The 25,837-nt window shown below is 51.0% G+C and overlaps 1 protein-coding gene and 1 long non-coding RNA gene across 9 annotated transcripts in view; one reads left to right on the top strand and one right to left on the bottom strand.

Moving 5' to 3' along the window:
* LOC105465380 (capping actin protein, gelsolin like) overlaps positions 1 to 25,837 on the top strand; it is a 27,219-nt gene extending 1,382 nt beyond the window's left edge. The window contains exons 1-10 of one of the 7 annotated variants that reach the window (XM_011713803.3): positions 5,664 to 5,752; positions 18,485 to 18,520; positions 18,686 to 18,858; positions 18,960 to 19,114; positions 19,314 to 19,478; positions 21,328 to 21,477; positions 21,822 to 21,914; positions 22,452 to 22,584; positions 24,965 to 25,053; positions 25,632 to 25,837. In XM_011713803.3, the coding sequence (XP_011712105.1) occupies positions 18,498 to 18,520; positions 18,686 to 18,858; positions 18,960 to 19,114; positions 19,314 to 19,478; positions 21,328 to 21,477; positions 21,822 to 21,914; positions 22,452 to 22,584; positions 24,965 to 25,053; positions 25,632 to 25,697 (1,047 nt within the window). In that variant the 5' untranslated portion in view covers positions 5,664 to 5,752; positions 18,485 to 18,497 and the 3' untranslated portion in view covers positions 25,698 to 25,837. Of the gene's footprint in view, positions 1 to 5,663; positions 5,753 to 9,848; positions 10,067 to 10,530; positions 10,585 to 10,918; positions 10,941 to 17,293; positions 17,372 to 18,484; positions 18,521 to 18,685; positions 18,859 to 18,959; positions 19,115 to 19,313; positions 19,479 to 21,327; positions 21,478 to 21,821; positions 21,915 to 22,451; positions 22,585 to 24,964; positions 25,054 to 25,631 lie in introns of those variants that run through there. The other 6 variants (XM_011713802.3, XM_011713806.3, XM_011713805.2 and 3 more) reach the window with 6 other exon arrangements.
* Positions 1,654 to 5,780, bottom strand: LOC105465379 (uncharacterized). Of its 2 annotated transcripts, XR_977516.2 has the most exons (4): positions 5,669 to 5,780; positions 5,371 to 5,496; positions 4,762 to 4,933; positions 1,654 to 3,311 (listed from the first exon to the last, which is right to left on the bottom strand). It is a non-coding gene; the product is annotated as an uncharacterized lncRNA (long non-coding RNA). The 2 variants fall into 2 exon arrangements; XR_977515.2 differs by lacking the exon at positions 5,669 to 5,780 and having other exon boundaries at positions 5,371 to 5,658.

Below are 25,837 nucleotides of genomic sequence, written 5' to 3'. Positions count from 1 at the left end.
GCCCTTTCGATGTAAGAGTGTGCAATCAGTAGTGTTTCACAATAATGAACAGGTGTGCCCAGGACTGGCTGTGCATATTAGCACTGGTTACCACAGGCTTGACGGATCAAATTTTTATTTGGCACCACTACAGAGGGGAGCCCAGGGAGGAAGGAAGTCTCTTGTGACCAGGAAAACCTATGGTCCACCCTGGCCTTCAACTCTCCTTTAATGATAAAAATAAACCGAGTTTGGGAGGGGGTGAGGAGGGTGTTTTGTGAACTGTAAAGTCCATAGTATGAGTGAGGTGTTACTATCATCAGGATCAGACCTCAAAGCACTGGAGAAAAGGTCTGGGCCTTCAAGAGCCTCGCCTTAAAAGGGAGGGTATGGCCGGGCGCAGTGGCTCACGCCTGTAATCCTAGCATTTTGGGAGGCCGAGACGGGCAGACCACCTGACATCAGGGGTTCAAGACCAGCCTAGCCAACATGTCGAAACCCCATCTCTACTAAAAATACAAAAACTATCCGGGAGTGGTGGCACATGCCTATAATCCCAGCTACTCGGGAGGCTGAGGCAGGAGAATGGCGTAAAAACCCGGGAGGCAGAGCTTGCAGTGAGCTGAGATCCGGCCACTGCACTCCAGCCTGGGCGACACAGCGAGACTCCGTCTCAAAAAAAAAAAAAAAAAAAAAAAGAAAAAAAAAAAAGAAAAAAGAAAAGAAAAAAAAAAAAAGGAAAAGGGAAGGTACACTTACTATAGTTATGTAAGAAATCCCCTTTGGGAGAAGCTGGGTGATCGGATTTCCCTAGACCTTTTTAATTTTTTTAAGTGGGGTGCAGATGGGTCAGGAAACTCAAAGGTTACAGAGCCCTTTCACTTTTTGTTTGCTTGTTGACAATTTTATTGAGATATAATATACCATATAATTCACCCATTTAAAGTGTACAATTCAGTGTTTTAGTATGTTCAGAGTTGTGTAACCATTATCATAATCTAATTTTGGAACACTTCATCATCCCCAAAATAAACCTGTACCCATTAGCAGTCCCTTCCCCAGCCCCCTCCATCCTCTTCAGCCCTAGGCAACCACTAATCTACTTTCTATAGATTTGGCTTTTGTGAACATTTCATATAAATGGAACCATACGGTATGTGGTCTTTTGTAACTGGCTTCTTTCACTTAGCAACATGTTTTCAAAATTCATCTAGGTTGCAGCATCTACCAGTACTCAGTACTGTTTCTGCAACTTTTTGTAAGTCTATAATTATTTTGAAATATATTTTTTTAAGCAAGGTATCTAGAGCAAGAGCTGAGACCAGATGAGGTGGCTCAGGCCTATAATCGCAGCACTTTGGGAGACTGAGGTCTCCTGAGGTCTCCTGGATCACTTGAGGTCAGGAGTTTAAGACCAGCCTGGCCAACATCGTGAAATCCTGTCTCTACTAAAAATACAAAAAATTACCCAGGCGTGGTGGCACATGCCTGTGATCCCAGCTGCTCGGAAGGCTGCGGCAGGAGAATTACTTGAACTCAGGAGGCTGAGTTTGCAGTGAGCCGAGATGGTGCCACTGCACTCCAGCCTGGGCGACAGAGCCAGAGTGTGTCTCAAATAAATAAATAAATAAATAAAGAGCTGAGCTAGCTCTTTGCTCTTTGCATGTGAAAGGACTCACAGCTGGCGCCAGCATGCAGTGATAGTGGGGAGGGCATGGACTCCCACAACGTGGCTTCCCACCCATCCTCTACCGCTTACTAAGTGGGACCTAGAACAAGTGATTTTGACCTACTTTATCTCTGTTTCCTCGTCTGTCAAAGGAGGATAATAAGAGGATCCATGTTAGAGAGTAAATGCGAGGATTAAATGAGAAAATCATATTGAGGATAGCTCCTGGCATATAGTGGCAGCACTCAGTAGTGTTAGCTGTTATGGTGTTGAGTACCCAGTGTGACGCTGGCTGTACGGGGGTAAACCTGTCTTCTGGGGGGACTAGTCCTCCCATCCCAGGCACCTGGTGCCCTCCCCAGACCACTCATGCTGTACTGGACAGTCCCACTTTCCCAAGAAGTCACAAGGAATTCCAGCATGTCACTGTTCTGGTTGCCCCTGAGTACCTACCAGTGATTTAAGAAAAGGCAAAACCAAAGTTTTGGTTTTGAGCTTTATTCGGAAAATATGGCCACCCAGACCCCTGGCCATTCCCCAGGGCCTGTGAGGTGATCCAGAAAAATTCATTTGCAAATCAAATTTAATGGCTAGAAGCATCCCGAATCAATGTCTTTTTTTTTTTTTTTGAGACGGAGTCTTTGCTCTGTCACCCAGGCTGGGGTGCAGTGGCGCGAACTCGGCTCACTACAAGCTCCGCCTCCTGGGTTTACGCCATTCTCCAACCTCAGCCTCCCGAGTAGCTGGGACTACAGGCGCCCGCCACCTCGCCCGGCTAGTTTTTTTTGTACTTTTAGTAGAGACGGGGTTTCACTGTGTTAGCCAGGATGGTCTCGATCTCCTGACCTTGTGATCCGCCCGTCTCGGCCTCCCAAAGTGCTGGGATTACAGGCGTGAGCCACCACGCCCGGCCCCGAATCAATGTCTTTAAAGGAATATTTGGGGCAGGTGAGGTGCCTCACACCTATAATCCCAACACTTTGGGAGGCCGAGGAAGGAGGATCACCTGAGATCAGGAGTTCAAGACTAGCCTGGCCAAAATGATGAAACCCCATCTCTACTAAAAATACAAAAAAATTAGCTGGGCATAGTGGCGTGTGCCTGTAGTCCCAGCTAATCAGGAGGCTGAGGCAGGAGAATCACTTGAACTGGGGAGGGGAACATTGCAGTGAGCTGAGATTGTGCCATTGCACTCTAGCTTGGGCGACGAGAGTGAGACTCCATCTCAAAAAAAGAAAAAAAAAACACGAATATTTGGGGGAATTTTGATGCTGGAATTAAGCATTGCAAAAGACCCCTGTCAGTCCCCCGTGATGAGGAAATGCAACTGCTCAGCCTGAGCTGTGCCTCTGGGTTGGAATTAGAGGAGCCAGAAGGGACCCTTCGAGTCTAGTGCTTTCATTCACAGATGGGAAACTGAGGCCCAGAGAGGGGCACATGGCATGGTAGTTAGAAGACAGGTCAGGAACTTGCTAGGAAGAATCTTGCAATTTCAGAACTTCTCAGCACTGGAAATGAGTCCATACCCCGAGATTACGGACACAGAAGCAGAAAGCTGATTGTCCTGGACATCCCCAGACCTTGGCCAGAGCCCAAGCAGCCAAGCCTGGAAGCCAGTGTCCAATGCTTCTCTCTCCTGGTTTTCTTCAGCCAGATGTTCATCCTAGAAGTAGGAGTTTATTAATAATGGTAATGGTACCTTGCATTGTCCAGGCCTTCATTCTTTTTGCAGATCCTCCCGGCTGGGCACAATGGGTCACTCCTGTAATGCCAGCACTTTGGGAGGCCGAGGCAGAAGGATCACTTGAGCTCAGGAGTTCAAGGCTGCAGTGAGCTATGATCATGCCACTGCACTCCAGAGCCTAGGTGACAGAGTGAGACCCTGTCCAAAAAAAAAAAAAAAAAGAAAGAAAGAAAGAAAGGAGGCCAGGCGCGGTGGCTCAAGCCTGTAATCCCAGCACTTTGGGAGGCCGAGGCGGGCGGATCACAAGGTCAGGAGATCGAGACCACAGTGAAACCCCGTCTCTACTAAAAATACAAAAAAATAGCCGGGCGCGGTGGCGGGCGCCTGTAGTCCCAGCTACTCAGGAGGCTGAGGCAGGAGAATGGCGGGAACCCGGGAGGCGGAGCTTGCAGTGAGCCGAGATCGCGCCACTGCACTCCAGCCTGGGCAACAGCGTGAGACTCCCTCTCAAAAAAAAAAAAAAAAAAAAAAAAGAAAGAAAGGAAAAAAAAAGCAGCCTCTCATTGAATCCTCACAACCTTCCAAGGTAAGAGGATGGGGGCTTCTGTTGTTGTTTCACAGATAAGGAATCTGTGGCTAGGAAGTCTTAAGGGATTATCCCAAGGCAACAGAATCTGGGCAGTATTAGAATGTGGGGGTTTTGCTGTCTGATCTGTTAATACATTCAGTAAAATTTTTTTTGAGTGCCTATTACCTGCTGGGTGCTATGCAGGGTGCTGAGGTTGCAGGGATGACTTGACATGGTACCCGGCTAGAGGTGCTAACATTGTGGTGGAGGAGGCACCTGTGGTACACCATAAAACATGGTGGGGAGGGAACTTGCCAGTGTGATAGAAGTGTTTTATATCTTGGTAGGGATGTGGGTTACACAGGTGTTGCATCTGTCAAAACTCATTTAAATCTACACATGATTTGTGCATTTCACTATAAATTTGACCTAAACAAAACAAAACTGCATGCTCTGGGAGGACTATTGAACGACCTTGGAGAGACCCAGTTGTCTGGAAGCAGGCCAGGCTGCCCATGGATCCAAGTCCACTTTTGCTATCGGGTATGCCTGAGAAGTGTTCCATGGGGGTGTAGATGCAGGTGGCCCAGTGGCTTGATGTCCAGAATACCTGGGGAGCCTGAGGTGGGAGTTTCAGAGGAGGGATATTTAAGCTGAGTCTGCAGAGTGAGCAGAATTGGTCAAAGAAAGGCAGATAGTAGGCGGAGGGAGATGGTTTCTGTGCACTCCTTGCTGGAGTGTGCTTGTCTGAGGACACCCAGAGAGCAAGATTGTTTCCTTACCCCAGGCCCCACCCGTGGGCTTCAGAAAAACTCATTCTGGTTGGGATTTTTGAAGCTGCCTCCCAGAAAATGATCTTACCACTGTGTCACGAGGCCATGGCCTGACCCTCATGCTCTTTGTCAACTGACATCTCTCATGGGTTGGCTATGTCACATTCAGGAGCCAAAGCAGAAGTGTAGACCCTTCGCTGTCCAACACATTTCCAGAAGGCCAGGCCTCCTGGTGCAGACACTGGTTGGCCTGTTTTCCTCTGAATAAAGAAGAGAAGGATCGGGTGTTGCAGGTCAGATCAGCCTGGGTTAGAATCCTGGTTCAGCAGTTGAGTGCAGTGGCTCGTGCCTGTAATGCCAGCACTTTGGGAGGCCAAAGCGGGAGGATCGCTTGAGCCCAGGAGTTTGAGACCAGCCTGGGCAAGAGAGTGAGACCCAGTCTCTCCAAAAAAAAAAAAAGAAGTAGTTAGCTGGGCGTTGGTTACACATGCCTGCAGTCCGAGCTACTCAGGAGGCTGAGGCTGGAGGATTGCTTGAGCCTGGGAGGTTGAGGCTGTAGTGAGCCATGATCACACCACCGCATTCCAGGTCCCGCGACAGGTGAGACCCTGTCTCAAAAAAAAAAAAAAAAAAAAAAAAAAAAAAATCTGGTTCTGCTACTGAACTAGCAGTGTGACACGGTGGACAAGTTACTTACCCTCTCTGAGCCTCCTCAAGACTTCATGTTTCCAGCAGGAATAATGATGGTAGATGTGAGGGCGCACCAAGCACATAGTAGGCTCTCAGAACAGTAGCTATTCACAGGGCGATTGAGGCGGGGGGCCTAACGATTGAATGGAAGTGAACACTGCAATTCTTTCGCAAAGTTTACAGCATAATAAGCTTCCCCTGTATCTTCCTTCTCACCCCCAATTCTAGGACCCTTTCGGGTGCCCCAGTCTCCCATAGGGGCGCCCCGCCAGCTCAGACCGGCCGGGCCCCTCCCTCTGACTCACTGCGGGCGGCTCCTGGCCGCGCAGCTCCAGGGGGCGGGGGGCGGTTGAGACAGCGCCCAGAGCCCCGGAGCAAGGTGTTGGCAGGCAAGTAGCGCGCTTCGGGGTCCGGTCGCCGGGGACCCGGGCTCCCTCTGTAGGGGTCGAACGGGCTTAACCGGTTCGGGGGCGCCCCGCTCCCTCCTCTTCTCCCACAGCCGGAGGCCGCTCTTAGGGGCGCGCCGTTTCCTGGCTTCCTGTAAGAAGAGGCGGGAGAGGTTGGGTCCGTGCTAAAGAAATGCTTTATTTTACTTCATTTGGGACAAACTAAGCAGTAGTGCTCAGGGGATACCACAAGGGTAGGAACACTGTGCGTCTGGTAAAAAACTAGTTCTAGAGCGTCGTTACCAGATAACTCATTAGCATGTGCATTGAGTTCCTAGCCTCTCCCAAGAGTCCTAGGCTGAGCGACCGGCCCTTTTGTTTCTCTGTTGTTGTTTGTTTTTTGAGACGGAGTTTTGCTTTTGTTGCCCAGGCTGGAGTGCAATGGCGAGATCTCGGCTCACTGCACCTTCCGCCTCCCGGGTTCAAGCGATTCTCCTGCCTTAGCCTCCCGAATAGCTGAGAGCTGAGATTATAGGCGCCCGCCACCACGCCCAGCTAGCTAATGTTTTTTTTTTTTTTCAGACGTAGTCTCATTCTGTCGCCCAGGCTGGAGTGCAGAGGCCGGATCTCAGCTCACTGCAAGCTCCGCCTCCCGGGTCCACGCCGTTCTCCTGCCTCAGCCTCCCGAGTAGCTGGGACTACAGGCGCCCGCAACCACGCCCGGCTAGTTTTTTGTATTTTTTTTTTAGTAGAGACGGGGTTTCACCGTGTTAGCCAGGATAGTCTCGATCTCCTGACCTCGTGATCCGCCTGTCCCGGCCTCCCAAAGTGCTGGGATTACGGGCTTGAGCCACCGCGCCCGGCCTAATTTTTGTATTATTAATAGAGACGGGGTTTCGCCACGTTGGTCAGGCTGGTCTCGAACTTCTGACCTCAGGTGATCCGCCCGCCATGGCCTCCCAGAGTGTTGAGATTACAGGTGTGAGCCACTGCGCCCAGTCAATTGTTTAGCTGTTAATGTGGAAAACTCTCCCCCGTTTTTTTTTTTTTTTCTGTGGTGATGGGAGAGGCTTTAGTCTAGAGAGGCTGAGTGTGAGGAACAGTGATTCCCATTGATCCTTGTCCCCTCCGTGGGTCACACAATCAAGAATTTAAGAGGCCGGGCGCGGTGGCTCAAGCCTGTAATCCCAGCACTTTGGGAGGCCGAGACGGGCGGATCACGAGGTCAGGAGATCGAGACCATCCTGGGTAACACAGTGAAACCCCGTCTCTACTAAAAATACAAAAACTTAGCCGGGCGAGGTGGCAGGCGCCTGTAGTCCCAGCTACTCGGGAGGCTGAGGCAGGAGAATGGCGTGAACCCGGGAGGCAGAGCTTGCAGTGAGCTGAGATCCGGCCACTGCAATCCAGCCTGGGTGACAGAGCGAGACTCCGTCTCAAAAAAAAAAAAAAAAAAAGAATTTAAGAGCTACCCAAGGTATGCGCTGGTGTGACCAAAATCAATGAACCTTTCCAGCGCTGGGGCTGGGAATGGAAACAGGAGAGTGCTCTGTGGTTTAACTTTCCTCCTGTGGAGAAACTCGGAGCTAGGGGAGGGGCCAGGCACATTGCTACCCCCTGGTGCTGCTGGCACAGTGCAAACTAAAGGGAAGAGAAAGAAGTTTGGGTTTATTGAGCATGTATTATTTGCTCATTAATCATAGGATCTCATTTCCTCTTCACATTTAACTGTGTGCGCGTGGTACAGGTTGGGGCACAGAGAGGCTCCAGGAGGTGAAGTCACTTGCACAGCAAATAAGGAGCCAAATTGTCTAGCTCTTATCACTCTACCAGGTTAACCGCCTAGCCTCTGGTTTTGTGGGAACTAGGCCCTACTGGGATTCCAATGCAAACTACCCTTTTTTCTCTTTTTTAAACTTTAAAGTTCAGGGGTACATGTGCAGATTTGTTATGTAGGTAAACTCGTGTCTTGAGGCTTTGTTGTACAGATTATTTTGTCTCCCCGGTATTAAGCCTAGTACCCATTAGTTATTTTCCTGAATCTCTCCCTCCTCCCACCCTCCACCAAACTACCCTATTATTATTGTTATTATTATTATTTTTTGAGACAGAGTCTTGCCCAGTCACCCAGGCTGGAGTGCAATGGCACGATCTCAGCTCACTGCAACCTCTGCCTCCTGGGTTCAAGTGATTCTCCTGCCTTGGCCTCCTGAATAGCTGGAATTACAGGCGTGCGCTGCCACCCCCGGCTAATTTATTGTATCTTTAGTAGAGATGGGGGTTTCATCTTGCTGGCCAGGCTGGTCTCGAACTCCTGACCTCATGACCCACCTGCCTCGGCCTCCCAAAGTGCTGGGATTGCAGGTGTGAGCCACCGTGCCTGGCCCACACTACCCTATTTTTAAGGCTGGCAGTTTGGTCATGGAGACACTTGGATGCTAGCTACAGGCCATGTTCTTTGGGGAGAACATTTAACTTCCTGTCTTGCTCTAGTGAAATTTTATCAACTTCATTTCAATAAGAAACATTCGTCCAGTTGTTTTTTTTTTTTTTGAGATGGAGTCTTGCTTTGTCTCCCACGCTGGAGTGCAGTGTCACCATCTCCGCTCTCTGCAGCCTCCGCCTCCTGGGTTCAAGCGATTCTTTTGCTTCAGCATCTGCAGTAGCTGGGATTACAGGCACCCATGACCCTGCCTGGCTAATTTTTGTATTTTTAGTAGAGACCGGGTTTCACTGTGTTGGCCAGGCTGGTCTTGAACTCCTGACCTCAGGTAATCAGCCTGCCTCAGTCTCCCAAAGTGCTGGGATTACCAGAGTGAGCCACCATGCCCAGCCCATCCAGTACTGTATTTTCTCCAGACTTTTCCCATGAAGTCAAATAATGAGGTTTGGTTTGAAGGTCTGCTAATTAGGAAGACTTGTTCCAGATGTTGCTCCAGTGCCCCAGGCCTTGACCCTGAACCTGGAGCCTTGTCTCAAGCCAGCCTACTGACCAATACCTTTCCAGGACAGGCCAGCTTGGCTCCAAGCATGGCAGAGGAGCCACGCTTGTGTGGCTGCATAACTGGGTGCTCACTTTCTCCTGGAGCCTCATACCGAGTCCCCTCATCCTTCCTCCAGGGATTCAGAAGGGAATGGGAGCCTCCCTTGCAGGGGCTTCCGCTCCCTGTGTGTTTGTGGGCAGTCTCTTGGGCTCTCAGGACCTCAGTGTCCTCTGGAAAGCCTGAGTTGGAGGGTATGGTCTCGGGTCCGGTGACTGTGATGTAGGAAGGATAGTTGCCCCGGGTCAACTCAGGATGGGCTGTCTCTCAGAGGGCCCAAGGCCCAGAAGGCATGATGATAAACATCTGGTGAATGAGAAGCAGACCAATGGGTAGAGACCTGAGAGGCATCAGTGTGGCATGCGGAAGATGGCAAAGAATGTTTTATGGCCTCAGCCACTCCCTGAGAACTGAGCTTAACCAGGCGCAGTAGCCCGTGCCTGTAATCTCAGCACTTTGGGAGGCCGAAGTGGGAGGATTGCTTCAGCTCAGGAGTTCTAGACCAGCCTGGGTAGCAAGACTGTCTCCAGAAAAAATAAAAAAATTAGTCGGGCGTGTTGGTGCAGGCTTGTGGTCTCAGCTGCTCAGGAGGCTGAGGCAGGAGGATCGCTTGAGCCCAGGAGATCAAGGCTGCAGTTAGCTGTGATCATGCCACTGCACTCCAGCTTGTGTGACAGAGTGAGCCCTGTCTCAGAAAAAATAAAAATAAAAACCAAAAAGCTGATCTTAAAAAACATCAAACACTTGCTTTCGGGGCAAGGAGAAAGACAAGTTGAGGGAGGAGGAAAAAGGGATGTGGGGCCAGTGACCCTGCCCAGGAAATGTGACTAACCCAGCAGCGGTGGGGGCTGTGCAGCGCCTGCTCCAGGCCCTGAATGGAGAGCATGGCTTTCCTTGCTGGTCTCAGACTCAGAGATGCCCTCCCTGATCTGCCTTGGCTGTGACCTGCAGTGGGCTGAGGCCATTGTGATGGGGCTATGTGGACCTCCAGCCTCCCTGTGGGCCCCTCTGAGGAGACGGCCTGGCATACCCACTGCCCACCCCAGTGCTTGGGCTCTTCTGCTTCAGGCCTACTGGCCTCCCAGCACTGCCTGCCCCTCCCTGTCGGGGGACATGGCCTCCACACCGGCTGGGGAAAGAGCCCAGGGGTGGGGCTGGTGGGTGGGGCAGGCAGAGAAGTAAGAGGGAAGTGAGAAGCCGGGTGGGGCAGGCTGGAAGGAAGACGAACCTACCAAGCAGAAGTAGGAGCAAGAAAGGAAGGTAGGAGTGTTGAAAGGTGAAGGTGGCAGGGTGGCTGCCAGCGAGGCTAGCTGGTACCCTCCTGGGTGGGCAGGCGAGGGCCGGCGGTGGTGGTCTGGGAACAGAGACCCACATTTCTGGATATCACTTTGTGCCGGGGTGGTGTTCCCTCAGCCCACTGTCCTGCCAGCCTAATGCCAGGCTCCAGGCACCTGATCTGATGGCAGCCGCGAAGCTGCCTGGGAGGATGGATGGGCTGTGCCCACGCTGCACGTGGAGGGACTCTTGGGTCAGGGCTTGTCCCAGCTGTGCCAGACCTCTTGAAAGAGGCCACCACACTGCTCCTGAAGGCCCTCAGCCAGACTGGAGGTGAAATCAGATTAGAAGCTGCCTGTCCCCAAGACAGGACTGTGGTGTGACTGGCTATTTGGTTGGGAGTGGCTTGGGGAGGGGGCAGGGCAGTCCTAGCCGTTTGAATTCAAATGCAAGTGGCACATTTGATTATTTTGCAAACTCTGGAAGACCTTGGCTGAGGGTCTAGGTGGACTGTCTGAGGTAGGATGTGGGGAGGGAGGAAGTGGTGGAACCTGGGGAAGGATAGGAGACCTATTTGGTATCAGGGGAAAAACCATTTGGAATCCCCAAATGAGGCCTCTGGACCCAGATTCTGAGAATGCCATGTCCCAGGCTGGGAGATTCGGTGTGGTTTCTAGTGTGGACACCTACCTCTCCACCCCTGCTCCAGGAGAAGGGGAGGTGCTGTTTCATTTCACACCTAGGGGCAAGCAGGGACTGTGAAGGGAAGAGACCTATTGGGGGTCAGTGGAATCAGGATCTGAGGAAGGCAAAGGTACCACTGGACCCCGGCAGGATTTTTGTCCCTCTGACGGCTGTCAAGTCTTTCCTTAAAGGTGTGTGTAACGGCAACCCCCTCTCCCAGGTCCCCCAGTGTGTCCTCAAAGACAGCCTGAGTCAGGACCATGGGACAGCCAGCAGGGCTTGCCTCCTCCCCACCCCCAGCCCCATGGCAGTCTGATGGGACCTCTAGCCCCTGCTGTCTGCCTCCTGGGGCTGCTCCAGCCTGTCCCAGCCTTTTGAAATCCTGGGCTATCCCTTAGGTGCCACCCCAGTCTAATAATCGGAGCCCAGCAGGTCCAGTTAATCGAATGCATTCTTTGAGCACCTGCATGAGGTTCCAGCTAGATCCAGAGGCAAAATACACTTCCTGCCCTACAGGACCCTACAGTGTGGTAGTGGAGATGGGCAGGTCCGTAACTCACCACACTATGGCAGAGTGGGGAAAAGTAAAGTCCTTAAGAGGTGTAGAAGAGGCTGTTTGGTAAGGTGGTGAGTTCCCCATCACTGGAAGCCTTCAAGAAGAGGATGGTAAGGGATGCTATAGAAGAGATTTCTGCACTATGCGTGTGTGGGTGTGTGTAGGGCGGTGCAGGCAGAGCAGGACTAGATAAGAACTTTAGCACTTTCTAATGCTGACATCTGTGATTCTGTGACATTCTCCACCCAGAGGAAGTTTGTCTGCGGTTTCACTGGGTACGATGGCTCCCTTGTTCACTGCACCCTGCAGCTAAACCATGAAACATGGGCTATTCTTTGTCTCTGTGCACCTCTCCCCCAGTGCCAAGCCCCCAGCACAGACCTTGAGTGGAGTTGAATAGACTCATTCCTGGGCTGCTTGGGGAACAGCCTCTGTGCCATCATGTGCCACCATGCTTCAGTTGAGACATGAAGCAGCCAGGTTATGCTATAAAACAGGCTAAAGTATGTGCTCCCAGGGGAGAGGGCTGGGAGGACTCCCAGAGAAGGTGGAGGCCACTGAATGTCCTGGAAGTTTCCTTGAACAGCTGGGGCTTCATACAGGCCTGGAAGGATGAGGAACCTTTTTTTTTTTTTTTTTTTTTTTCTGAGACGGAGTCTTGGTCTGTTGCCCAGGCTAGAGTGCAGTGGTGCCATCATCTCAGCACACTGCAACCTCAGCCTCCCGGGTTCCAGCGATTCTCCTGCCTCGGCCTCCTGAGTAGCTGGAACTACAGGCACGTACCACCATGCCTGGCTAATTTTGTATTTTTAGCAGAGATGGGGTTTCACCATGTTGGCCAGGCTGGTCTTGAACTCCTGACCTCAGGTGATCCACCCGCCTCAGCCTTCCAAAGTGCTGGGATTACAGGCGTGAGCCACTGCGCCCAGCCTAGGATGACGGGGCTTTAATGGATATAAGGGTGAACGTGGACACTGAGGAAGCTCGAGGAGCTGTGGGCTTGGACAGAGGGCTGGGAAAGGGGAAAGAATGAAAGGCCAGAGGTCAGGGTGGACTCTTCCCCAGGAGAGACTGTAACAAAAGGTCTTGGGACAGAGATCTGATGAGGCAGCAGGAGTTTCAGCCCTGACCAAGCATTAGAGTCATCTGGAGCTTCTCATACACCGACATCCAGGCTCCACCCAGAGAGTCTGGTTTTAATGAGTCCAATACGGAAGCTAGACACTGGGGTTTTTCTTTCTTATTTTTCTGTAAATTACTTTTTTTTTTTTTTGCGACAGAGTCTCACTCTGTTGCCCAGGCTGGAGTGCAGTGGTGTGATTTCGGCTTACTACAACCTCCACCTCCCAAGTTCAAGCAATTCTTGTGCTGCAACCTCCCAAGTAGCTAGGATTACAGGCATGTGCCACCACGCCCAGCTAATTTTTGTATATTTTGTAGAGACAGGGTTTCACCATGTTGCCCAGGCTGGTCTTGAACTCCTGAGCTCAAGCATTCCACCCACCTCGGCCTCCCAAAGTGCTGGAATTATAGGTGTGAGCCCACCCTGGCTGGCACTGGGGTTTTTCAAAAGCCCCCAAATGATTCTAATGTGCAGGCGAGCATTTGACACTGTTCTGGACAGAATTCACTGGAAGTACCACCATCAATTTGAGCATATGTTCAAAGTATGGGTGATCAAGCCTCACTCCAGACCTGTGGAATCAGATCCTCAGACCAGGGGCTTGGGCACTGTTAAAGAAAAAAAATATGGACCGGGCACAGTGGCTCATGCCTGTAATCCTAGCACTTTGGGAGGCCAAGGTGGGTGATCAACTGAGGTCAGGCACTTCAAGACCAGCCTGGCCGACATGGTGAAACCTCATCTCTACTAACAGTACAAAAAATTAGCCAGGCGTGGTGGTGTGTGCCTCTAATCCCACTGCACAGGAGGCTGAGGCAGGAGAATTGCTTGAACTGAGGAAGCAAAGGTTGCAGTGAGCTGAGACAGTGCCACTGCACTGCAGCCTGGGCAGCAGAGTGAGACTCTGTCTCAAAAATTAAAAAAAAAAGAAAGAAAATTACTAAGAGGAAATGTCAAGGATAAAGAGATGCTGGCTAGACTGACCTAATAGGATTTTTTTTTTTTTTTTTTTTTTTTTTTTTTGAGACGGACTTTCGCTCTTGTTGCCCAGGCTGGAGTGCAATGGCGTGATCTCGGCTCACCACAACCTCTGCCTTCCAGGTTCAAGTGATTCTCCTACCTCAGCCTCCTGAGTAGCTGGGATTACAGGCATGCGCCACAATGCCCAGCTAATTTTGTATTTTTAGTAGAGACGGGGTTTCTCCATGTTGGTCAGGCTGGTCTGGAACTCCCGACCTCAGGTGATCTGCCCGCCTTGGCCTCCCAAAGTACTGGGATTACAGGTGTGAGCCACCGCGCCCGGCCCCTAACAGGATTCTTGCTTAATACAGGCCAGAGTGATCAGACATCACAGGGGCGGCGGGGGCAGGATGAGGAACCCATTCAGATACTGACGATTATCAGATTGACCAGATATCAAGGGTAGGGGGTTCTGGCTAAATGGCCTTAGCAGGGTTCTTTTGCTAAAACTGGATTTTACAAGCATACAGATGGGCCTACAGGGAGGATCAGAAGCCTGATTAAAGTTTGGCCAAGCAAAGAATATTTTTCAGTACCAACATTTTAATCAGGTCCCATGGTCATTCTAACGGGCAGCCAAACTCCTTTCTTTTCTTTTTTCTTTTCTGTTTTTTTGAGACCAAGTCTTGCTTGATTGCCGAGGCTAGAGTGCAGTGGCACAGATCTTGGCTCACTGCAATCTCCACCTCCCGGGTTCAAGTGATTTCCGGATAATTTTTGTGATTTTATTAGAGACGGGGTTTCACCATGTTGGCCAGGCTGGTCTCAAACTCCTGACCTCAAATAATCCACCCACCTCGGCCTCCCAAAGTGCTAGGATTACAGGCCTGAGCCACTGCACCCTGCCTGCCAAACCCCTTTCATCCAAACCCTGATGTGGCTCTCTGGCATGTTGGCTGCCTGATTTTGAGTTAAACACAGAATGAAAAATAGTAAAGCTGACAATTGGCGCACTCCATGTCTCATTCCTGAGCTCTCCCTGATGGCTTCAGCTTGGGGCAGCCACTTCACCATCTCAGGCCTGGGTCACAGGCCGGGCTGCCTGTTGCAGGGGATGTGGGCACAGCATGTGATCTTCTGTGGGATGGAGAAACCTTAAAGTTTCCCTCTGCAAACCTCTGCTGTCTGTGGCTCCTCCTCCGGAATCGTGGTGCCAAAATATGCCTTCCACTATTTTGTAGGTTGGGAAAGGAAAAAGAAAGTCATAATTCACACAGCATTTCACATCCATTATCACTGCCCTTGACCTGTCCCTCTTTGTTTCCTACTCAGACTTAATACCTTCTGCTCTGTTATCTACCTTCCCCTGACCCCCGACTTCCCTGGCCCCCACCAAATGTTGCACTTCCTGATCCTGCTGCCCCAGCCCCCAAGAATCTCCCGATGGTGCCAACTTGCATTTTTACCCTCCAATTCCCCAAGCCCTTACCCCATGCCACTGGGGCTCACCTTACACAAACTCTGTCCGAATGGATGCACAGCATGAATTGTATTATGTATGAAGTGCATGCTGGCTCTGTGATCTCTGCATTTTGAGCCAAAAAAAGAAATCCTCTAGTGATGGGAACCTATGAAAGCGACAGTGAGTGGAGCTGTAGCTGTTGCATTTTCTGAATTTTTTCAAAAGATAATATATTTTTTTAAAATGCTTGTGTTTAGCACTTTTTCCTTTGAATGACTTTTGTCCAGAAGAAGTTGCTCCCATTGGCCCACAGAATAAGGATGATGTTCATCATTCTGGCATTTGAGGGAAGCTGGGCGTACAGAAATGATAGCTGATCCCTGGGAGTGGGTGAAATTTCTCAGGGAGGGAGTTTAGAATTAGAGCAGCCATTAAGTATAATGTTAGGCGAAGGGTTGGTTTGTTTGTTTGTTGTATTTTAATAGATGCCTTTTTATCAAGTTAAGGAGGTTTCCTTCTATTCCTAGTTTGTGGGTAAAACAAAATTTTTTTTTCTTTTTTTTTTTGAGACAGGGTCTCACTGTCATCCAGGTTGCAGTTCAGTGGCATGATCTTGGCTTACTGCAGCCTCTACCTCCTGGGCTCAAGCAATACTCCCTCCTCAGCCTCCTGAGTAGCTGGGATCTGGGATTACAGGCTTGCACTACCACATTTGTCTGATTTATTTATTTATTTATTTATTTATTTATTTATTTATTTATTGAGACAGAGTCTCACTCTGTCACCCAGGCTGGAGTGCAGTGGCATGATCTTGGCTCACTGCAACCTCTGCCTTCTGGGTTCAAGCAATTCTCCTGCCTCAGCCTCCCGAGTAGCTGGGATTACAGATGCATGCCACCACGCCCAGCTAATTTTTGTATTTTAGTAGAGATGGGGTTTCACCATGTTGGCCAGGCTGATCTCGAACTCCTGACCTCATGATCCGCCCACCTCAGCCTCCCAAAGTGCTGGGATTACAGGTGTGAGCCACTGCACCTGGCCTTGGCTGATTTTTAAAATTTTTTGTAGGGTTGGGGTCTCCCTATATTGCCCAGGCTTGAAAAAATTTAAAACTAGGAATGAATGTAGAAATTTTGCTAAATGCTGTTTCTGCATCTATTGAGATGATTACACATAGATGTTTGTTAATAGGGTAGATAGCATTGATTCTCAAATTTTGGTGGTTTTTTTTTTTCTTTTTGCATTGTGAGCTGCTTTATTTATTTATTTTAAATTTATAATTGACAGATAATAGTTGTACATACTTAGCAGGTGCAGTGTGATGTTTCATTGTATAATGATCAAATCAAGGTAATTAGCGTATCCATCACTTTAAACATGTATCATTTCTTTGTGATGATAACATTCAAATCCTCTCTTTTGGCTATCTTGAAATATACACTGCATTATTATTAGCTATTGTCACCCTGATTTTCAGATATTAAACCAACCTTGCATTCCAGGGGTAAACCTCATTTGGTCATCATGGTTTATTTTTTATATATTATTTGATTTCATTTGCTAAAATTTTGTTAATTTTTTTTTTTTGAGACGGAGTCTCGCTCTGTCACCCAGGCTGGAGTGCGGTGGCCGGATCTCAGCTCACTGCAAGCTCCGCCTCCCGGGTTCAGGCCATTCTCCTGCCTCAGCCTCCCGAGTAGCTGGGACTATAGGCGCCCGCCACCTTGCCCGGCTAGTTTTTTGTATTTTTTAGTAGAGACGGGGTTTCACCGTGTTAGCCAGGATGGTCTTGATCTCCTGACCTCGTGATCCGCCCGTCTCGGCCTCCCAAAGTGCTGGGATTACAGGCGTGAGCCACCGCGCCCAGCCTTTTTTTTTTTTTTTTTGAGATGGAGTCTCACTCTGTCACCCAGGCTGGAGTGCAATGGCATGGTCTAAGTTCACTGCAGCCTCTGCCTCCCAGGTTCAAGCGATTCTCACGCCTCAGTCTCCTGAGTAGCTAGGACTATAGGCACGTGTCACCACACCCAGCAAATTTTTGCATTTTTAGTAGAGATAGGGTTTCACCATGTTGGCCAGGCTGGTCTCAAACTCCTGACCTCGTGATCTACCCACCTTGGCCTCCCAAAGTGCTGGGATTACAGGCGTGAGCCACTGTGCCCAGCCAAATTTTGTAAATTGTTTTATGTGTATGTTCATGAGCAATATTGATCTGTAATTTTCTTTTTGTGTAATTTATTTATCTGGTTTTGTTATCAGGAGAATGGTGGCAGCATAGGATGAATTGAGAAGTGTTCTGTCATCTATTTTTTTGAAGATTTTGTGTATAATTGATATTATATCCTTTTTAAATTTTTGGTAGAAATTACCAATGAAGCCATCTGGGCTTGGGTTTTGGGGGGAATGAGTTTTTTACTACAGATTTATTTTCCTTAATAGATATGGGCACTGTTCAGATAATCTGTGTCTTCTTGAGTGAACTTTCATAATTTGTATCTTTGAAGGAATTTGCCCATTTTATGTAAGTGGTTGAATATATTGGTATAAAGTTTTTATAACATTCTCTTTATCCTTTTAATATCTGTAAAATCTGTGGTGATCTCATATCTCTCATTTCTGTATTGAGACTTGTGTTTTCTCTTTCTGCTAATCAGTTTGTCTAAAGATTTATCAATTTTATTGGTTTAAAAAAAAAACTTGCCAGGCGCAGTGGCTCACGCCTGTAATCCCAGCACTTTGGGAGGCCGAGGCGGGTGAATCATCTGAGGTCAGTAGTTTAAGACCAGCCTGGCCAACATGGTGAAACACTGTCTCTACTAAAAATACAAAAATTAGCCAGGCGTGGTGGTGTGGGCGTGTAATCCCAGCTACTTGGGAAGCTGAGGCACAAGAATCAGTCAAACTCAGGAGGCAGAGGTTGCAGTGAGCCGAGATCACACCACTGCACTCCAGCCTGAGTGACAGAGTGAGACTCTGTCTTCAAAAAAAAAAGCCAACTTGAGGCCAGGCATGGTGCCTCATGCCTATAATCTCAGCACTTTGGGAGGCTGAGGTGGGCAAATCACTTGAGGTCAGGAGTTCAACACCAGCCTGGGCAACATGGCAAAACCCTGTCTCTACTAAAAATACGAAAATTAGCCAGGTGTGATAGTGGTGCCTGTAACCCCAGCTACTTGGGAGGCTGAGACCGGCGGATTACTTGAACCCGGGAGGCGGAGGTTGCAGTGAGGTGAGATTGCACCACTGCACTCCAGCCTGGGCAACAGAGTGAAACTCAGTCTCAAAAAAAAAAAAAAAAAAAAAAAAAGATTCATTACTCTTCTCTCTTGTTTCTGTTTTCTGTTAATTTCTGCTCTTATTTTAATTTCTGTGAGATCTCAGAAGAGGGAAGACCCTGGCCCAGGGGTCAGAGACCTTATTTCCATGAACCACTCACTAACTGTGTGTGTGTGGCCTTAGACTTAGAATTTCTGAGACTCATTTTCTTTGTCTGCATAATGGAACTAGGGCTCTTAGAGATGAAGTAGTTGATGAATATGAAAGTACTTGGCCACTGGGAAGGACCTCTCCAGCCCCACGTGAGAGGTCCTTTTTGCGGCATTTGTAATAATAATGGCTGCTTCTTTCTTTCCAGATCTGAAGACAGCATGTACACAGCCATTCCCCAGAGGTAAGCTGCATGCCCCATCTCCTTTCACAACTTCCCATTCTTCACCTCCAAGGGCTGCCCCTCCCCACCGCTCTCCTCATCCCCAGACTGCAGTCGCCAGGCCTGCCCAGGGCTGTGCTTGGGCCAGTGGGTCCTGGCTGCTGTCAACCCTCTCTCTTCTCGCAGTGGCTCTCCATTCCCAGGCTCAGTGCAGGATCCAGGCCTGCATGTGTGGCGGGTGGAGAAGCTGAAGCCAGTGCCCGTGGCACGAGAGAACCAGGGCGTCTTCTTCTCGGGGGACTCCTACCTAGTGCTGCACAATGGCCCAGAAGAGGTTTCCCATCTGCACCTGTGGATAGGTACGGGGATCTGGATGGGGGAAGGTTGGGCCCAGGCAGGGGAGGGAGGGGTCTGGCATGGATCACAAGGGCCTTGCCCTGCCCTCTCCCACTTGTCCCAGGTCAGCAGTCATCCCGGGATGAGCAGGGGGCCTGTGCCGTGCTGGCTGTGCACCTCAACACGCTGCTGGGAGAGCGGCCTGTGCAGCACCGTGAGGTGCAGGGCAATGAGTCCGACCTCTTCATGAGCTACTTCCCACAAGGCCTCAAGTACCAGGTCAGAGCCCACCTCCAGGCACCCCCACCCTGCAGCTTCTCTCAGAGCCAGCCCCGCTTCTGGCTGGTTCTTAACCTGCAGAAGACCCGGGTGCCTTTGGGGCTGGATCCCCACCTTTCTGCCCGTCTCCCAGTGGGATGGGGTGCAAAGGGCTCTGGGTCTCCTGTCAGTCCACTCAGATGGGCTGTCTGGGCTGCAGGAAGGTGGTGTGGAGTCAGCATTTCACAAGACCTCCACAGGAGCCCCAGCTGCCATCAAGAAACTCTACCAGGTGAAGGGGAAGAAGAACATCCGTGCCACCGAGCGGGCACTGAACTGGGACAGCTTCAACACTGGGGACTGCTTCATCCTGGACCTGGGCCAGGTGGGTAGGCTGGCCAGACTGAGCACTCCGTATTGGCACCATCCTTTACAAGGACAGAGGGGCAGGAGGCCAGGAAAGAGGGAGAGAAGCTGAGAAGCTGTAAGCCCATTCCAAGTCAGAGCCCTCTGACCATTGGAGAACATCCCTATATTTGTAAGGACTGATGCCAGCCTCCTTCTGCCATCTAGACATTGCCTCTGATGCTCTGGAGCTTTCTCCCTCCTCTTGGAAGCCTCTGAGTTCACTGCCTGCCAGACCATTCATTAATTCAGTCACTGATCTCTTCATTCAGTGAATCTATGATGCCCTCTCTGAGCCAGCACAGGGACCACAAAAGCTCGCTCTGGGGAGGCAGCCAAAATGGGCCGGTCACTTGCCATAACCTGAGGCAGGATGTGATGAGGACTTTAAGGGGGACAGCTGCCATGTGCTGGGGGGGCTTGAGGCAGGGAGGGGCCCTCTAGCCTGAGCCGAAGCCAGTTGTCCCAGGAAGGTGACATTGGACTAGACCTATAGGAGGGGAAATGCCACTCCAGGCAAAGGGAGGTGAGCTGAGCCACCAAGGTGGGGAAAGGTGCAGACATGCACACACCAGGGGTCTAATGAGACTGGGACCCGGGCTGGGGGACAGGAGCAGTGAGAGGGAAATTGCTAAGGAAGGTGGAAGGTGAGCCCCAGGTCATGAGGAGATTGACTGGCTGAGGAGTATGGGCTGCATCTTGTGGCGGTGAAGATTTGGGGCAGAGAAATCAATTCAGGAGCTCTTGGTGAGGAGGCCTACACGTGCTGAGACAAGGAAGGGGATGGGTGAACAGACTTTGCCATTACCAGAAGAGGAGAGGTGACAGGGGCTCTGCCAGGCGGGGCGGTGGGTAGGAGTGTGACATTCAGCCATTCACCCATCCAGTCCTTCACTCAGTCAGTCAATATTTATTTTGCACCTAAATCCATGCCAGGCTCTGTTTTAGCAGTGGACCCACAGCAGTGAGCAAAGCCAAACAAAACCTTCATGTCCTAATGAAGCTCACTTTCTAGTAGGTGGAGATAGGTGGTAAGAGACGTTTAAACATAGGAGATATGTGATGGGAAGAAAAAGAGGCGCCGGGCGCAGTGGCTCACGCCTGTAATCCCAGCACTTTGGGAGGCCGAGGTGGGCAGATCACCTGAGGTCGGGAGTTCGAGACCAGCCTGACCAACATGGAGAAACCGCATCTCTACCAAAAATACAAAATTAGCCGGGCATGGTGGCACATGCTTGTAATCCCAGCTACTCGGCAGGCTGAGACAGGAGAATCTCTTGAACCCAGGAGGCGGAGGTTGCGGTGAGCTGAGATTGTACCATTGCACTCCAGCCTGGGCAACAAGAGTGAAACTCCATCTCAAAAAAAAAAAGAAAAAGAAAGAGGCTTGAGCCCAGCAGTTTGTAACCAGCCTGGGCAATATAGTGGGACCCCATTTCTACAAAAAATTAAGAAATTAGCCAGGCATGGTGGCACGTGCCTATAGTCCCAGCTGCTTAGAAGCTAACGTGCAAGGATTGCTTGAGCCTGTGATGTCCAGGCTGCAGTGAGCCATGATCATGTCTTTGCACTCCAGCCTAGATGACAGAGTGAGACCCTGTCTTGAAAAAAAAAGAAAGGAAGACAGATGGCAGGTGGGCAGAGAAACAGTTGCAGAGGGTGGTCGTGGGCCTTCTCAGAGAGCCCTCTGTGCTTTGCTCTGCCTTCCTGATTGTCCTGCCTCAGGGACAGTTCAGAGAGGAAAGAGGGAGAGCTGTGGGTCCTTCTCTGAACCGGGGAGCAGGATACAGGCACCTGGCTCTGACCCGGGCTTTCCTGCTTCCCTGCAGAACATCTTTGCCTGGTGTGGTGGAAAGTCCAACATCCTGGAACGCAACAAGGCGAGGGACCTGGCCCTGGCCATCCGGGACAGTGAGCGACAGGGCAAGGCCCAGGTGGAGATTGTCACTGATGGGGAGGAGCCTGCTGAGATGATCCAGGTTGGGGGACACTGGAGTGGGCAGCCAGGAGCCTCTGCTTGAAAGTGGCCAAGAGAGGTGGTGATGAGCTGAGGCCTGAGGGTGGCCGGTGGAGGGTGGCAGGGGGCATCTGGGGTACTGCCTTGGGCTGTGGCCAGCTCACAGGGTGCCCCTCTGAGTAGATGCTCATCCTCGAGGCTGAGCAGCCTCGCTGGTGGGGTGGGCTGGACACTCACCTCACCTCTGCTGGGTGCCCTAGTGCAGGGCGCAGTTTGCCCCACCAGAAGCTGTGGCCCTGGGCATGATGGGCTGGGAAGTTCCAGGGCAGGGGTCCCTATAAACCTGGCCTGCTCCGGCCCCTGCAGGTCCTGGGCCCCAAACCTGCTCTGAAGGAGGGCAACCCCGAGGAAGACCTCACAGCTGACAAGGCAAACGCCCAGGCCGCAGCTCTGTATAAGGTGGGCCCCACAAGCCTGCCCTGGGACCCGGCAGCAGGGAGGGTGGGAGCCTGCACAGCACAGCTGCGTGCAAGCAGGGTGGAGGGGAGAAGGCAGGGGGAAGGTGGGGCTGGAACCGGGGTGGGAGGTGGGGAGTTATACAGGACTGGGAGTGAGAGGAGGATGGGGAGTGGGCGGAAGGCACGCCCTGCTGAGGAGATGAGTGCACCTCACTTCCAGCCCATGCTTGGTGAAGGCTTGAAGCCAATGCTGAGCTTTTCTTTCTTGAATTCTGTGCATTTCTTTGTAATTTGGAATCCACCTAATTTCCAAATGGGTTCAGGGCCCCTGTGCTGCAGGGATTGGGGTGATGGAAGGGAGTGTGGCTGCCTGGAATTTGCTTTTCAGGTCTTCACTCTCCTGTCTGCTCCTGGGACCTGGGCGGTGGGCAGCGGGGCAGAGTGGGAGGGAGCAAGGGAGGGCCAGCCTCCCCCTCCTCAGGCTGAGGTGAGGGCTGGTGTGTGGGGGGTGAGATCAGGCACTGTCCGTCTTCCCCAGGTCTCTGATGCCACTGGACAGATGAACCTGACCAAGGTGGCCGACTCCAGCCCCTTTGCCCTTGAACTGCTGATATCTGATGACTGCTTCGTGCTGGACAACGGGCTCTGTGGCAAGATCTATATCTGGAAGGGTACGTGGCTCCTCTATAACAGCCTGAGATGCCTGTAGCTTCTCTGACCTGGGCAGGCTTCCCTTTGCAGGGCTCAGCCTGTCCAGCTGCTTGTAAAAGACAGCCTCAGGGAGCCTGCATGCTTCTGGCTGGCCATTTTCTCTCTCTTTAAAAAATGTTTTTTAAAGATAGAGATGGGGTCTCTCTGTGTTGCCCAGGATGGTATCAAACTCTCGGGCTCCAGTGATCTTCACCTTGGCCTCCCAAAGTGCTGGGATTACAGGCGTGAGCCATGGCACAGGCATCACTGTTTTCTTTCTTTTTTTTTTTTTTTGAGATGGAGTCTCGCTCTGTCACCCAGGCTGGAGTGCAGTGGCGCGATCTCAGCTCACTGCAATCTCCGCCTCCTGGGTTCAAGCGATTCTCCTGCCTTAGCCTCCCGAGTAGCTGGGACTACAGGTGCCCGCCATCACGCCTGGCTAATTTTTGTATTTTTAGTAGAGGTGGGGTTTCACCACCAGGCTGGTCTCAAACTTCTGACCTCAAGTAATCCGCCTGCCTCGGCCTCCCAAAGTGCTGGGATTACAGACATGAGCCACTGCCTCGCCATTTTCTCTTTGCTGTTCCCACCTCCTAAATTCTAGACGATGACTCTGAAACTTCAGCAAGCCTCAGAATCACCTCAGGGCCTGTTTAGATGGCTGGGCTCCATCCCCAGGGATTCTGACTCATTAGGTCTGGAGTGGGGCAGAACGGGCATCTCTAACAAGTTTCCGGGTTATGTCTGTGCCGCTGGCGCCAGGGACCACACTTTGAGAACCACTGCCCTAGCCAAGCTCTAGACTTTCGGAGCTTCTGGGATCCCTGATCCTGGGATTCTGCCTCAAGGTTTGACAGAAATGAATTTTAGACAAATTAAACATCATTTTATGCAGTGAGTGGTGAACCTGTAGAACTTGTTTTCCCAAGAGATTCTATCTTCTGGAAATAGAAACACTGTTGGGCAGAGCCTGTTCTACTTGGTTTGACTGAAAATGAAACAAACTTGTTCTGAGTCTCTGTCTAGGGTCTGAGAATTTTCAGCAATAGCATTTGCTCAACACCCAGTTGTGGGGTCAACCAAGGCAGAGAAAATGCGAGACCCTAGCCTGGTCAGGAAGGCAGACAAGTAGGTGGGTATCTACAGATAGCTGCTACCAGGCATTTCATAGTATTGCTTCTGAAACTCAGCAGAGATAGAGGTGAAAGGAAGGAGCTGGGAGCAGCAAAAGTGGGAAGAGAGAGGCGTGCGTGCGCTGCAGGGCTGCCTTTTCTCTACTGCCAGAGAGCACATATCCCATAGAACCAATAAGCAGAGGGGGGTTCCCAGAGGCCCACAGAAGCATGTATAAACAGGAGCAAGGAACCCAACCACTATGGAAAGAGAAACCAGAGGAGAAACAGGAGACTTGGGAGGCCAGGAAGAGAAGGATCTCATGGGTAGGGGGGCAGCTGGTCAGTTGACAGAGGAAGGAATCCAGCACATTAATTTCAGATACACTGTAGTTCATGGCATTTTATAGCCTGCCTAGAGAGACAACCACATCATGGCATCGTTTCGGCATCATTTCCTTGGAAAAATGTGTGGCAGCCTGGGCAACGTGGCAAAATATCACTTCTCTACAAAAAAGCAAAAATTAGCTGAGTGTGGTGGCGTGCACCTGTGGTCCCAGCTACACGGGAGGCTGTGGTGGGCGGATTGCTTGAGCCTGGGAGGTTGAGACTGTAGTGAGCTGTGATGGTGCCGCTGCACTCCAGCCTGGGCGACAGAACGAGACTGTGTCTCAGAAAAAATAAAAATAAAAAAGCCTGGAATGAGCAGTTTGAGTTCTCAGGACTGCCAGCAGAAATGACTGGATTATGTGGGGTCTTCATTTTTGTAAGCACTTAGTTAGCATAACCGTTAGGCCAGTGTAGCCCTGCCGGCATTATGGGAGTAAGTTCACCTCTATAATAAATTGTACCCTTTGTCTTATTTAGTTTTTCAGAAAAGGCTTGATGAACTCAAGAGATGAGGGGTCCTGGGGGAAAAGGAGACCCGTAACCTCACAGTCTGATGTTAGGGTGAACAGCTGTTCCTCTCCCTGAAATATTCAAGGGGCCCAGGTCAGAACAGGTTTGCATGATCAGACCCGGGCAGAAGAGGAGTTTTCCTCTACCTTGGTGCTACCAGTGTAGGAAAATTCTTAAGGGACTGACTCCACATCTCCAAAGAGCCCCTCAGCATTCTTGAGACCCCTGGTCTATTTATTGTAAAAATTGCTGGCTCTTCTGTGGACTCCCTTAAATTTCCTCAAGAAAAATGGGATGGGGGCTAAAGAGGGTCCCTGCTCTTTTTTAAAATCTCCTTCCCATGATCCAGGGCGAAAAGCGAATGAGAAGGAGCGGCAGGCGGCCCTGCAAGTGGCCGAGGGCTTCATCTCGCGCATGCAGTACGCCCTGAACACCCAGGTGAGGAGATGCCCATGCCCCCAGCCCTCCTCCTAGGGCTCTTCCTGTGGCCCCTGACCCCTCAAATTGGCCAGGAAGGGCAAGAGCGCCTCGGGCACTGTCAGGAACAACCAGGCCTCCCTCTTAGACCCATCCAGTGGGAAAGCCCATCTCAATCCTTCAAAAGGTCAAAATACTTATTATTTTCAAAGAGGATGTTGGGCAGCACTCCCCTGGGCACACAGAGAACTGGGTGCTCCTCCTCTGGGCGATTGCCCCTGGCTGGTGCCACCCCTCCAGCCGCAGCACAGTGTCCACAAGTCATCCCGCGGGGAGCTGACAGGGTTCACCTACAGTTGGTGGCGTTTATTGAACTGTGCATCCACGTCCTTGAAGCAGTCTGTTGCTTCAGTCTGCGTCCCTGAAACCTTGGTTCTCATCTCGTGGCTCATCCAGGGGAGCTTTCCTGGCCTGAACTGCACATGGACTCAGGCCGGGCGCCCACACCCTCCTCCCTGGCTCTGGCCCCGTCCTGTCCTCCCGGGCTGAGGCAGACGTGCAACTTTGTGAACCAGACTTCTCCCCCGCTGTCCCTGCAGGTGGAGATTCTGCCCCAGGGCCGTGAGAGTCCCATCTTCAAGCAATTTTTCAAGGACTGGAAATGAGGGTGGGCGTCTTCCTGCCCCATGCTTCTCTGCCCCCCACCGCCTGCCTACTTGCTTCTCTGGCTGCCTGGTCAGTGCAGAGGTGCCCCCTGCAGGTGTTCAATAAAGGAGACAAGTGCTTTCCCAGCTCTTTTCCTGCA

The sequence above is a fragment of the Macaca nemestrina genome, chromosome 13, assembly GCF_043159975.1.
Source record: "Macaca nemestrina isolate mMacNem1 chromosome 13, mMacNem.hap1, whole genome shotgun sequence".
NCBI classification, from domain to species: Eukaryota; Metazoa; Chordata; class Mammalia; order Primates; family Cercopithecidae; genus Macaca; species Macaca nemestrina.
This window is presented reverse-complemented; position numbering and strand designations above follow the sequence as displayed.